The following is a 13,415-nucleotide window of genomic DNA, read 5'->3' as shown; positions in this document are numbered from 1 at the left end:
TGCTGAGCAGGGTAAGATGCATTGCTGAGCAGTGTAAGATGCATTGCTATTGAAATTTACAAATGTCTGAACGGTATATCACCAGAATATGTTCAAAACCTTGTAGCTTTTAAGACATGTAATTTTAATCGCAGATATAAAAACTGTGTAGATTTGCCATCAGTACGAACAACTAAATATGGCATGAAATATTTCCGCTTTGAGGAAGGACAGGTATAGAACAGCCTCCCAGCGTAAATAAGGTGCTAGCATTCAAATACTAGAAAAATCAGCGGACATTGAATATGAATTTAAATAAAAATATCAAATTAAATAACGAGGGCTAATATCTATCTATTCAGGATCATTTTATATCATCAAAATCTGTCAAACACATACAAATTATTGCTTGTGTTTTCGGCAAGAATTTGTTAAGGTGTTATGATTAGTCATTTCCACCGTCCTCACAATATTCTTATACTGTGGTAGGTGCTGATATTGTGAGGACGATGGCCGGGCAGAAATTTGGATTTATACCCTCTATAAAGGGATTGATCCAATCAGGGGATCAACAATGCCTTTGTACGCTACCGTTTCTGGAGATATCAGCAAAATCTAGTAGTATTAAAATACTTGACAAATTAAGTACATAGCTTCTCTCTGGAATAGTTTTTAAAGACATTTCAGCAAGCGGAATTATTTATAACATTTTTACTAGACATCCCTGTACTATGCTGTCATTCATATGTACATAATGCTACTTACAGATTTGCTGCTTTAAATGTATACGTACGGTTATTCATAATTTAAACTCTTGAAAGAACTAACAATTTTACAGTGATGTGTCACTTAGAGGAACTGTGTGCGTGTGGATTGCCCGTACAGCCAGAAACAATAGTTGATTTTATCACTGTTTAAGTACTGTGCTCTTATTGACCCTACTTTTGTAATTTTATGCATGAATATATCAAGAAACGGCTTTTGTAAATAATTGTTCCAATACCTAACTATATATAAAACTATATGCGTTTATTTCCAGGCCACCACTTCTTTGTTATGTTTTGATATATTGTGTATGTTGTTATTCATGACGAAAAATAGCTCATTGAGCTAATGTTTCTTATTATAATTATATCCGATTTTAAATGATAATACTTGTATTTTGTATTCATTGTATCTTTTACACATGTGAAGATTAACCAAAAAAATAGAAATTTGGACTTTGTCATATTTTGAAAATGAGTATGCATTTCTTTTTCTAAGTTTTAGTGATAGGTAATGATATTTCTAACCACTGTTGCTATATTCATAATATTGGTAACTGGGAGTATTGGTCCCAGTTGCCTGAGTTGGTACATATTGTTTTCTAGAATCCTGCCGTTTGTAATTAGCCGTTTTGACTATCATCAAAATCATCGAAGTCCCTTTTGCGATTGTTTTTATCAACCGCCTTTTAACCATGATGTAAATAAAACAGTTTTTTTTATTATCAAAATAAATCTTTCCAAATTACGATAATGAAAGATCAACTATCAGAAACGTTAACTTGGTTTGCAAATTTTACCAATTTTTACTCAGTTTTAAGTGTCATCATTTGCTTTTGCGTTATGGTCGTTTTTATTCTAAGGTGAGCAATATTGTTTGGAATAGCTTTTATCACTTGAATAGTTTTTGAACAATTGTTTTAAGTTATCAGAAGATTTTGTACTTTGAACTTTGTACTTTTATTCATATCAATGCATATCATATGAATGTGATAACAACAGGTTCAAACAAAAATTAATCTGTCAACCAAAAGAAATTTTAACAAATATTTTAAACTGTTTACATGTTATTGCATGACTACAAATGAGATCAACTATGAAATTGGCATCTGTGGTGGTGGTGGTGTTAGTAGTTTATACTCCGGGTCCCGGCATGAGCACATTGAAGGGTCCCAGAGTGACAGTTCAACCACCGCACACCTATCCTGGGCAGAACCAGTACTAGCCACAATAATGCGCGTTTAGGGAACGTTTTTTAACATTTGGATATTTATTGTGTTCCCTATATTGCCACAAGTCGATTTATTTATACCAGAGTAAAATAAAATATTAGACTATTATATTACAACAACACTGAATTGTTAAAAGAAAACATAAAAGCGACACATAAATGATATACTGGTTAATACCTTTTATTTATAATTTAAGTTTTCCATGATAAACTGACGCTGATCGGCTTCTGTCAACTTTTCACTGCCATATTGGGTTAGCCACTATTAGTATATTTATCCTACGCAGTGACCTCCCCTGTTGGGACATCGATATTCTTGATACATTATTCATAGGGTTGATTTTTTTTCGACTGTTTTCCCGATTAGTATATATAATTAAATGTATTTGTTTTATTAAAGCTTTTAAAAAACCTTATTTATATGTGTTCACATTTTTATCAAATATTGATGCCCTTAACTGAAGATGACTACCTGATTTCAAATGCGCATTTTATTAGTGGAGTTTAACCGAAACAGGTGCGCGTTATCTTTGCGCTAAATATACTTAGCGCTGGGATCTTGGCTAGGAAAACAACAAGTGGTATATGGACGCGAAGAGTCGCCAACACAAAAATTATCCAAGACTCTGAAGCGGCTGTTTATATGGACTAAACCAGTACTACTAAGGTGCCTTCACCTCTGCAAGGAACTGACAACTTCTGTACATGCCAGGGGCAGTGGTACAGTGCAAATGGTCGTAGAAAGGATTTCATAACCAATCACAACAGAGGTGACCTGGTCCGCCCGGGAATCAAACCCTGGTTGTCCAATTCAGAGTCCAACGCTCAGCGGCTCTACCGATTGAGCTAACCGGGCGGACTAATTGGCATCTGTAATATAGACACTGTAATATGTAATCAGTTTTATTTTATTTTACAATGAAAGATAAAAATAGATTGTCATTGTTTTATGTAACCGTTGTAAAATTTTATGTCACTTACTCTTCCTGTTAATCAACATTTCATGTCAAGCATGGCCACTCACCATTATGTCACTCTTATTTTCAGGTTAAATGGCGATCATTTCATGTCCAGCTCAGCCACTCATTACAATGTAGCTCACGAAGAGAGGATGACAACTCTTCACAATCCGTTTTCCCTGCAATTGCTGTCAGACTCTGTCACCTCTCTTAAAAGTAATGAAATTAAGAGTTTGTTGAGCAAGCCAAAAAACTATATGTTGGATTTGATAGTGTATGACAAGCCATAATAATGGTATATAAACACATTTAACAAACCCCACATGTTTTTAGAAGCCAGGGCTTGATTCAGGCTTGCAAATATAGGATTTATTGCTGTAGCTTGAGAAGGTGATTACTTTGGTGTTCAGATTTAAGAAAACACTTTCATTGACATTAATATTCAGAACATGCAGTCATTTATCAGTATCAAACTAAGTAAGAATTTTTTTTATGCCCCCACAAAGTGGCGGCATATAGGGTTGCCCTTGTCCGTACGTACGTCTGTCTGTACGTACAGTACACTCCACGCGGAACTACCACTTTCCGTTTTCCTCGGCGGATTTTGGTCATCGCGGACACGACATCCAATTGATCATAATCCTCTTTCCTCGGCGTTTTTACTCGTTCACCCACCGAGGATGATCAGTGGACCGTATAATTACAATCGCCGCGTTACTCGGAGGTAAAAACACCGCGAAACTCGGAGGAAAACCGATAAGAATCTCCCACTGTATCTAATTTTGTTTAATTTATTTGATAATTTTTGCTACACCCGTGATTGTTTATAAAAATAATTTATTTCGCGTACTTAATTTTCGGACACCCAAAGGACATCAATCGTAACTTTCACACTTACCAAGTTTCACAAACGAAGATTATTGATTTTCATCTTAGCCTGATTACCTAACAGTATAGTACACCACTGTGACAAGTTAATTAGTAAATACCCATCTTAAACGATGTATTGCATGTAGAAAGAGAAAGTGTGAAATATTTATTGGGAGGATTAAATAAACAACAAGGGCAATCCAGGGATTAAGAAAACAAAGACATGACATTTTTGTAAAACAATCTGCCAATAAACTTTAAAACTTATATACCACACTTATAGACTGTATGAAGCAATTATGTACAGTTATACTTATTGAATCATCAATAAAAGTCAACACATTCAATGATATAGGTAACTAATTAATGTGATGAATTGAAGTTGGAAATGCAATACTCCAGTTACATTCGAAAACACCACTCAGACACATTAATCCTGCATAACAATATACATGCTCTCCATGAGATCCTCGTGGGTAAAACTGTGAGTTATGTGACGTCACACAGAGTGACTGTTTGATCTAAAGCCGATAGAATGTGTTATTCATTTCAATGCATGTATAAAATGGTGTTTAATGGGATTTTAATTAACTTGATGAAGGATTTACACTTATTTGCGTTATAAATAAGTTTAGAACCATTGATAAGTACGGATAAATTAATAAGTCAGGTAAAATGCAAATTAGGAAAAAAAGACCGAAAAATATTCACACTTACAAAGTTCTCAACACCTTCATTACTCCAATCTAATTTAAGTTCTCAACACCTTAATATAGTAAGAGAAAGATGACAATAAAAAACACAAACGCACGCTGTGGTATATCTTTCAATTACATAATGTGAAAAACAACAGTTGTAAGACGATGCTGATGAAAATTGATATGGAAATTTTCGATACTGTGAAATCATTAATGTCCGTGGGCATGAAATTTCGTGGTTTGCCGAAAATAAACAATTTCGTGGGTACTTGAATTCGTGGATTTTCATTTTTGAAAAAAAAAAATCGAAGATGCGATCGTCCTAGATCATCTGCATAATATCCACGCGCTGGCCCGTGATTTCCGTCTTCTACGTCACTCGGTTTATGACACTCGCTAATGTGGTACGACATGCCAATTAGTGCATATACCCATGTCACTTATCGTTTTAATTGGGAATAAAGGTAATAAAAGAAGATGTACCCTGATCATAAATACAGATAGGGGAAGCCATTGAATGCCAATTAAGAATTTTGCAAACTGTGAAAACACCGAAAAGGTGCGTACATTGTCACGTTCGGTGCTTAGTAACCTTCAATATACTAGTAATCGATTAATTATTTTATTAAATAAAAAAATCGAGTATGGACACTCATCACTCACATCTTGTAAATTTGGAGATTTTCATTAACAGCACACGTTTTAACACGTGCTTATAACTGTCATTTGCTGCATAAAACACATTTAATTGATTTGGTTGATTATTTGTTAAAGGCAGTTATAATATATTAACAGAATAATGATCGTAAGTTATACAGTGAGACAGGTTTTAACACTCTATGCTGCGACCTCTGTAAAGAATATACTAGAGTATGTACGTAACAAGGCAATTGAAAAAGTGAATAAAGGGTTTATATTTCGTGGGATCTTGAATTCGTGGATCACCCAACCCACGAAAACCACGAACATTAATGCCCCACGAACATTAATGATTTCACAGTAATTGTTTTTAAAAAGAAACTTACTGTACTTTTAAAATTAATTATCTAATTATTCAATATTGTTTTAACAGAAGCAATGTTCTGTAGTAGCTATGCACAACACGCGGAGTTCCGCGATTAGGTCAATAAATCGATTCGATCACCGGCGCTACCGGCGCTACCGGCAATAAAACCCTCCATAGAAAACGATTAACTCGGTGCAACTCGGCGAAATTTAGCGAGGAAAAAGGTTGCGTACTCGGCGGAAATCCGCGATAAATTAAAAACGCCTCCGAGTCACCGAGGAAAGTGGTAGTTCCGCGTGGAGTGTACTGTATGTACGTCCCGAAGATTGTTTCCGATCTAATTCTTGAAAACCGTTTGTCCAATCCTCACCAAACTTTAAACACATGTTTGTGACCATAATATCTTGATCAAGTTTGATAGTCATGGAAATCGCTTTAGTCATTTAGGAGTTACGGCCCTTTTTTGCCAAAAATACTTCAAAAATATATGTTTCCAATCTAATTCTTGAAAACTGTTTGTCCAATCCTCACCAAACTTTAAACACATGTTTGTGACCATAATATCTTGATCAAGTTCGATAGTCATGGAAATCGCTTTAGTCATTTAGGAGTTACGGCCCTTTTTTGCCAAAAATACTTCAAAAATATATGTTTCCAATCTAATTCTTGAAAAGTATGTGTCCAATATGGATCCAACAAGTTTTTTCCTGCCTGAATGGCGCCATATAACCTATACAGTCTTGCGATGCCGTAAAACCCAACTCAACTCAACTTATCCTATATGTGCAGATTATCCTGAATAATCATTATGGCTTATTTTCTGTGGCAAAAAATCGAAGTGGGGGCATCCGTGTCCTATGGACACATTTCTAGTTTTATCATACCTTGAAAAGTATTTTACATGGACTTCAATTCAAAGTGTTTAATGGATTTAAATTATTCATCAGCTATCTATACATTTCAATGATTTGCTAGAAAGTTACATTTCTTTATGTCATTATTGATAAGAGTTGGGACTAGTGTAAGTTTGAGTAGTCATAAACTAGTTTAAACCCCAATTTTCACTGACCATTTCTTAACAGTAGCCCCATCATTTATTAATGATTATATTTAACCCCCTAGTGAATTCTTATATCACTGACTGTTCCAACATGGTTTCCCCTACCGGAATATTTATTAATAAATTAATTTTAAACCCCCAGTGAATAGTTTTCCTGACTGTTCCTTGACAGTAACCCCATCATTATGTCTCCCTCTCTCTGGGGGAGACATATTGTTTTTGCCCTGTCCGTCAGTCCGGTAGTCCGTCAGTCCGTCCGTACGTCACACTTCGTTTCCGATCGATAACTGGAAAACCGCATGACCTAGGATCACCAAACTTGGTAGGGAGGTTGGTCGTGAGGTGTAGAGGATCCCTATTGTTTTTGGGGTCACTAGGTCAAAGGTCAAGGTCGCGGCGACCCCCAATATAAAAAACATTTCTGCTCAAAATCTTGAGAACGGTTTGACCTAGGTTCACCAAACTTGGTAGGGAGGTTGGTCATGAGGTGTAGAAGATCCCTATTGTTTTTGGGGTCACTAGGTCAAAGGTCAAGGTCGCGGCGACCCCCAATGTAAAAAACATTTCCGCTCAATATCTTGAGAATGGTTTGACCTAGCTTCACCAAACTTGGTAGGGAGGTTGATCATGAGGTTTAGAAAACTCCTATATTTTGGGGGGTCACAAGGTCAAAGGTCAACGTCGCTGTGACCTCTAATGTAAAAAAATATTTCCGCTCAATAACTAGAGAACGCTTGCAACCAGGAATTTCATACTTGGTATGCTAGTTGGTCATGACTAGAAGATGACCCATATTGATTTTGAGATCACTAGGTCAAAGGTCAAGGTTGCCATGACCTTGAAGTGAAGAAAAAGTTTCCGCTCAATAACTAAAGATCCTTTGGTTTCAGGAACTTCATACTTGGTAAGCTAGTTGTTCATGACTAGAAGATGACCCCTATTGATTTTCAGATCAAAAGGTCAAAGGTCAAGGTTACCTTCAGGTAAAAAATGATACGTTGGCGGTGACCTTAAGCTTAAAAATGGTTTCTGCTCAATAACTTAAGAACGCTTGTACCCAGGAACTTCATTCTTGGTACGCTAGTCGGTCATGACTAGTAGATGACCCCTATTGATTTTGAGATCAGTAGGTCAAAGGTCAAGGTTGCCATGACCTTGAGTTGAAGAAATGGTTACCGCTCAGTAACTAAAGAACACTTGCACCCAAGAACTTAATACTTGGTATGCAAGTTGGTTATGTAGATGATCCCTATTGATGTTGTGATCAGTAGGTAAAAGGTCATGGTCACGATGACTGTGAGCTGAAAAATGGTTTCCGATCAATAATTGAATAACGCTTGCGCCCAGGAACTTCATACAATGCAAACTTCGTTTACATTTTCCATGATTAATCAACAACACTTTCTTCTCTTCACTATTTAATATAATCGAATAAACCAAACTTCACTGTTGGTTTGTCTCCAGTCCAAAGTTACAAATTTCATGTCCATCATTTATTTTTTCTCAGCTACGACCACACAATAGGGGAGACAAGCGCTTTTTCAAAAAAGCAATCTCTAGTTTAATAATGATTATATTTTTATGAGTGTATGGCCTGATCATTTTTGACTTTGTGTGTCTCTCATTTAGCGCCTGTTACCTTTTTCCTTATGCCTCTTACCATTAAATGTTTGGCCACTGGGCTGGTCACCGTAATTCCCACGGTCGTTTAAAGTGACACTCTTGTTCAAAATCAATACATACGGTACACATGTATAACAAACGTAAAGTTTGAGTGATAAACCTTTAACTACTTACTAAATATTGCATTTATGGAAAATATTAATTACTGATAACAACCATATATTTAACTGCTGAAAACGCAAAAATATTAAATGATTGGTGCATGCTAAAAGATTTACTGTGATCTACTATCGTCACGGCAGAAATATCGTGTTTTCTGAATCTTTCTTTCAAACTGAACTCGGTATCCTTCATAAGAACCATTGTTTTCATATTAACTGTGGTAAATCTTATTTGGGAGTTAGAGTGCATCTTTAATCTAACATTGGCCCAATTGTTTAGAACTTTTTTAAAGTTTACAATGTGTGTTACAACATCTTTTAAAGATGAAATATTTTATGATGTGCTAATACTTTTAAATAAAACAAGAACAGCTCAAATAGTTGACTCAAACATTGTTAGGTATACTGCAGATCAAACTGCATCTGTTTTAACTTTTCAGAATACTACAAATTTGAAAATTGTTAACTTTAACAAAGCTATGAACAATCTATGAACATAGTTAAAATAAAATAATGCATTCGAATCTTTTTATAGGTGTTCTTGTGTACAGTTATTACATTGACTCAAACTTTTTTCAGAGGGCCTCCATCTACAACTTTCTGTCAGCAAGGAATCGAAACTACAGTTATTTTGGGGAGTTAACATTCAGGCTTTCCAAAAAGAACTCAATCTTACAGCTGCAAAGATTGTTAGCAGGTTGGAGACTGGGGAAACATTTGCAGAACAGTTTCTTCATAGTGATGACTCTGAAAGGTCAATTATATTGTATTCAAAAGCATTTTCTATATAGTATACAGTTCCTGTAATAACCGCTGTAACTGCATGGTATATAGTCAGTATTGTTTTATTATACCCCCACAAACGAAGTTTGAGGGGGTATATAGGAGTGAGATTGTCGGTCGGTTGGTCGGTCTGTCATGGTTTCCGGACGATAACTCATGAAAGGCTTGACAGATTTGAACAATTTTTGGTACACAGGTGTAACATCTGAAGATACAGGTCAAGTTCGATATTGGGGCTGGTGGGGCCAAAGTCAAGGTCACTGTTACTAAAAATAGAAAAACGGTTTCCGGACGATTACTCATGAAAGGCTAGACAGATTTGAACAATTTTTGGTACACAGGTGTAACATCAGAAGATACAGGTCAAGTTCGATATTGGGGCTGGTGGGGCCAAAGTCAAGGTCACTGTTACTAAAAATAGAAAAACGGTTTCCGGACGATAACTCATGAAAGGCTAGTTTTTCTTGTCAGCAGTGTAACTTCTAAATTACCCAACAGATTTAAATAAAACAATACATGCATGATAAAAGAAGATGCAGTGTGCAGTAACCTTGGAGTTATGGCCTCTTTTCAAAGGAATGGTTTGCCATTCCTGTGTCCAGGCGGCATTTGGGGGTATTCGTCACTCCTGTGACAGCTCTAGTTTTGTCTAATCACAGATATGATCTTTCCCATTTGTCTTTTGTCAAAATAGAGCAAATTGAAAGAGGCTCTTGTCATAAAAAAGCATGTACTTTAGTGGTCAACAATTTATTTTGTTCAATGAGAAGGCTATTTTTCTCAAGTTTTCCAATACATTTATTTCAGTAAATCAACAGACTGCCGATTTTGTTTTTAATCAGGTGCATATAAACAGTGGCTGAACCAGTTTTGATATTTGGTTAAAACTGTGAGTTATTCTGTAAGTGGTAACATATAAACACAGGAAAGGTGCACCATCTTGAATGGAAAATCAAGTTAAGGTGGTTTTTGGTCAATTATAAATTCCACAAATAAGTTTCATTCATTTAACTTGATAAAACCTTCTTTACATCAGGATCACACCGGGCATGAGCAAAACAGAATGGCACATACATTGTCCTAGCGAGATGACAGTTGAAACGTTAGGTGAACCTCCACGATGCAAGTATCCTCTAGTAGCTGTCATGGTACGGACAGATGGAAATGTAACAGACCATTTCACAGCTGTTGTAAGTACTACATGTATGTACATGTACTTGGCTTATCATGTACAAAAAATCATCAGATTTATTTTGGCAGTAAGGAAAAAAAAGCTCAAAAAGATTCCACGATACTTGTAGTGTAAATGGTGTGCTGCTTGTTGAAACCCTGAACACTTTAGAATGTTCAGCACTTACTGTTGCTTTCCGTAATTTTTAGGTCTCATACTTTTCAAAGTTGGGTATTGTTATTGGCATTGTTGTGCAAACTTTGGTCTGAACTGAACCTTGGTACACATGTTTCCAGAGACAATATGCACATGTTTAGAATGGCCCGAGACTCTGGCTTTAATAATTATTGTTTTACATGTATATCATCATTGGATTACAATTTAGTGTTTTCTTTGAGCCTGTACCATTGAATAAAAGCATTAGAAATGTTACTGGTAATATTATACTGAAAAGTGCTTTCAGCACTTTGATTCTGTTTCATTAGTTTTTATAAGAGTTCTCCCCCTTTGATATATTTGGACATGGACATCGGTTTTTCCATAATGTGTTTGCATTTGACAAGAAATAAGGGTTAAGAATCATAATTCTTATATAACTGTAATATTTTAAAGGCTTTAACAGTTCCTTGTTTAAACATTTCCAGATGACCCAATTCACCGTGATTCACCTGAAGGATGAGTTGTGTACCCTTGACTCACACATCGTCTACCAGTTTCTCAAAACAAACCATAACAATCTGATCACCCTACAGGTAAGTCAGTTATTGCTCTATATCATCTCAATAATAAGCAAATGTTTCTAAGCCATAGGTTTTTTAAATATAAGATCATTGTTATTAGTTTGTCTGTTTTTCTAAAAGGCTGAAGTATTGTGATAGCCTTGGTGTTGTTGTCGGCGTTGTTGTATAAAAAAACAACCTTGATCATAACTATTATATAAAAAAAAAATTGAAGATATTTTTTATAAAACTTGGTATACATGTTGCCCGAGATAAAACACACTTTTTAAGCAAGGCTGATAACTCTGGCTTTAATAATTGAGGAGTTATTCCCCTTGTTGTACTAAATATGCATACACTTTGTGGTGCCCTTTTTAAAAAAGGCATCTTGATCATGGTGTAGTATAATGGTTAAAAAAAAAAATCAATAAATTAAACATGTAGAACAAAAAGTGAGTGATAACTGTCACCATTTACCAGTGTGTTTCAAGAACAAAATTCCCTGCATGTAGTGCCATGCCAAAAACAGATTCAAATAGAGTATTGATGATCATAATTAATTGATTTTTACTGATGTTGGGTTCCTTTCAATGAGTATTCACTTATATCTGATCATTGCGTCATCATAAGTTGCACCTGCTTTCACCTTTTCAGCCAATATTTGTCAGTCATGATGAGGAGTACAGAGAATTTGACCACAATAACAGACCTACATCAGAAATCAACAGAACCACCGATGATGGTCAGTCTTCAGGAGTTCAAGACATTCCAACTGATCCTGCTTTCAGTGAAAGCAAAACAGACTCAGATAGTGACGTAAATATTAATCACATCAATGGTTGTTGTTGCATATGTCAGACATTGCCGATTTTCTACACATTGCTGCCATGCAGGCATGCTTGTGTTTGCAAGTCGTGCCTCAAACCCCTTGATAAATGTCCGATATGTCGCACTTACATTGACTCATACTTTAGAATAGGCCATCAGTTGCAAAGTGAGGAGGGACAAAGTCCTAACGAGACAGTGAGTTTGACACGGTGGCAGGTGTTGAATCAGAGAGTAAACGAGTGGTTAGGTTTTACTTAAATGTTAATTTTTTTAAATGATTATAATTGTGAAGGGTTGGTATGAAAAGATTATGTGCAATTCCAAGTTACCGGTACATATCAGCAGAAAATATTTCTTGATGCTTTGCATTTAATCATTAATGATATAAATATAATTAATATATATACTGTAATGTAATCATACGATCAAAAGTATTTTTAAATTTGTGAGATACAAGGTTTCAAAAGGTATCCAAATGCATCAATATTTGCAATAAAAATTCAAATGATTTTAGATTAAAAATATTTTAAATGACGACCTTATGTGTCCTGTCAGCATGTTTTTACTGGTATAATATTTTGCAATATCACGCCTCCAACATAAATGACGCAACGCCATTGGTCCAGGACTGGTTAGCAGTGACCCTATATTTTCCCATATTGGGTCACCAAATTTATATTGTACAAAAATGCCATATTTTGCATTACGATCTATTACAGATTATTTCAACTTGTTCCTAGTTCTTGTTTCGGTTTTGGACAGTTTATTATTTTTATGAAAATATTTTATTTAAAAGTTGTGTATAATTTTATGGTTATTATGTATTTATTAGTTTTCCTTTGGAATAAAGAATTATTTAAAACATTGGCCATGAGTTTAGTTTTAGCTTGTCTGAAAAGTCTTTTAGGTATCGACGTCATTCTTCATATACAGATGGATATCATTGAGAAGAAGTGCAGTGCATGGGTACAGTGGCTATGGCTACAGCATTTTTTTAGTTAATGCCCTTTGTAACTTATTTTAAGTGTCAACTCTAAGGTATTTCCCTTTTTTGGCCATCTTTACTGACCCAAAGCATAAAAGCATTAGCTAAGACTATATACTTCGAAAAAAAATCATCGATATTGTAATGTAGTCTTTTTACTAGGAAATTATTGTTAACCTTGTGTCAAATATGATATGCAACACCAGGGTTTGACATTAGTCAGGGAGCTGAGACTGGTCAGTTTTGGCAGACGCCTTCATTTTAGAGCTTGGGAGTCTGTCATACCCTTCAGGCTAAGAAAGACAATACAAATAAATTTTGTGAATTTCTGAAAACTTTCTGACCAGAATTCTTTTGAAGCTAATTAACTTAAATTAATTTACTTCATGCACTCGACTCATTGATTTTGACTCAGGCTAAGGTACGGTAGTAGTCTGATGGACTCCTGCGCAAAAACAGTTCGTGGGTAATGCTGAAACTGAATGAGCCTTGTACATATTGTCTTTTAACAATCACTTACGGCACATTCATATTTTGTTCATGTCTGTATGCTGTTAATGCTAAACCCTGAAAACAAT

The 13,415-nt window shown here is 35.4% G+C and overlaps 1 protein-coding gene across 1 annotated transcript; it reads left to right on the top strand.

The window, feature by feature from the left end:
• The first annotated feature begins 1,425 nt into the window (after nt 1-1,425).
• On the top strand, nt 1,426-12,719 carry LOC128207432 (cell growth regulator with RING finger domain protein 1-like). Its single transcript, XM_052910343.1, has 6 exons — nt 1,426-1,606; nt 3,022-3,149; nt 8,931-9,105; nt 10,171-10,324; nt 10,950-11,057; nt 11,679-12,719. The coding sequence occupies exons 1-6, from the start codon at nt 1,497-1,499 to the stop codon at nt 12,108-12,110; spliced, it is 1,107 nt and encodes a 368-aa protein (XP_052766303.1). The 5' UTR covers nt 1,426-1,496; the 3' UTR covers nt 12,111-12,719.
• The last annotated feature ends 696 nt before the right edge of the window (nt 12,720-13,415 follow it).

Source organism: Mya arenaria, chromosome 11 (assembly GCF_026914265.1).
Source record: "Mya arenaria isolate MELC-2E11 chromosome 11, ASM2691426v1".
Classification (NCBI taxonomy): domain Eukaryota; kingdom Metazoa; phylum Mollusca; class Bivalvia; order Myida; family Myidae; genus Mya; species Mya arenaria.
Note: the sequence above shows the minus strand (reverse complement) of the source record. Positions and strands in the feature narration are given on the sequence as shown.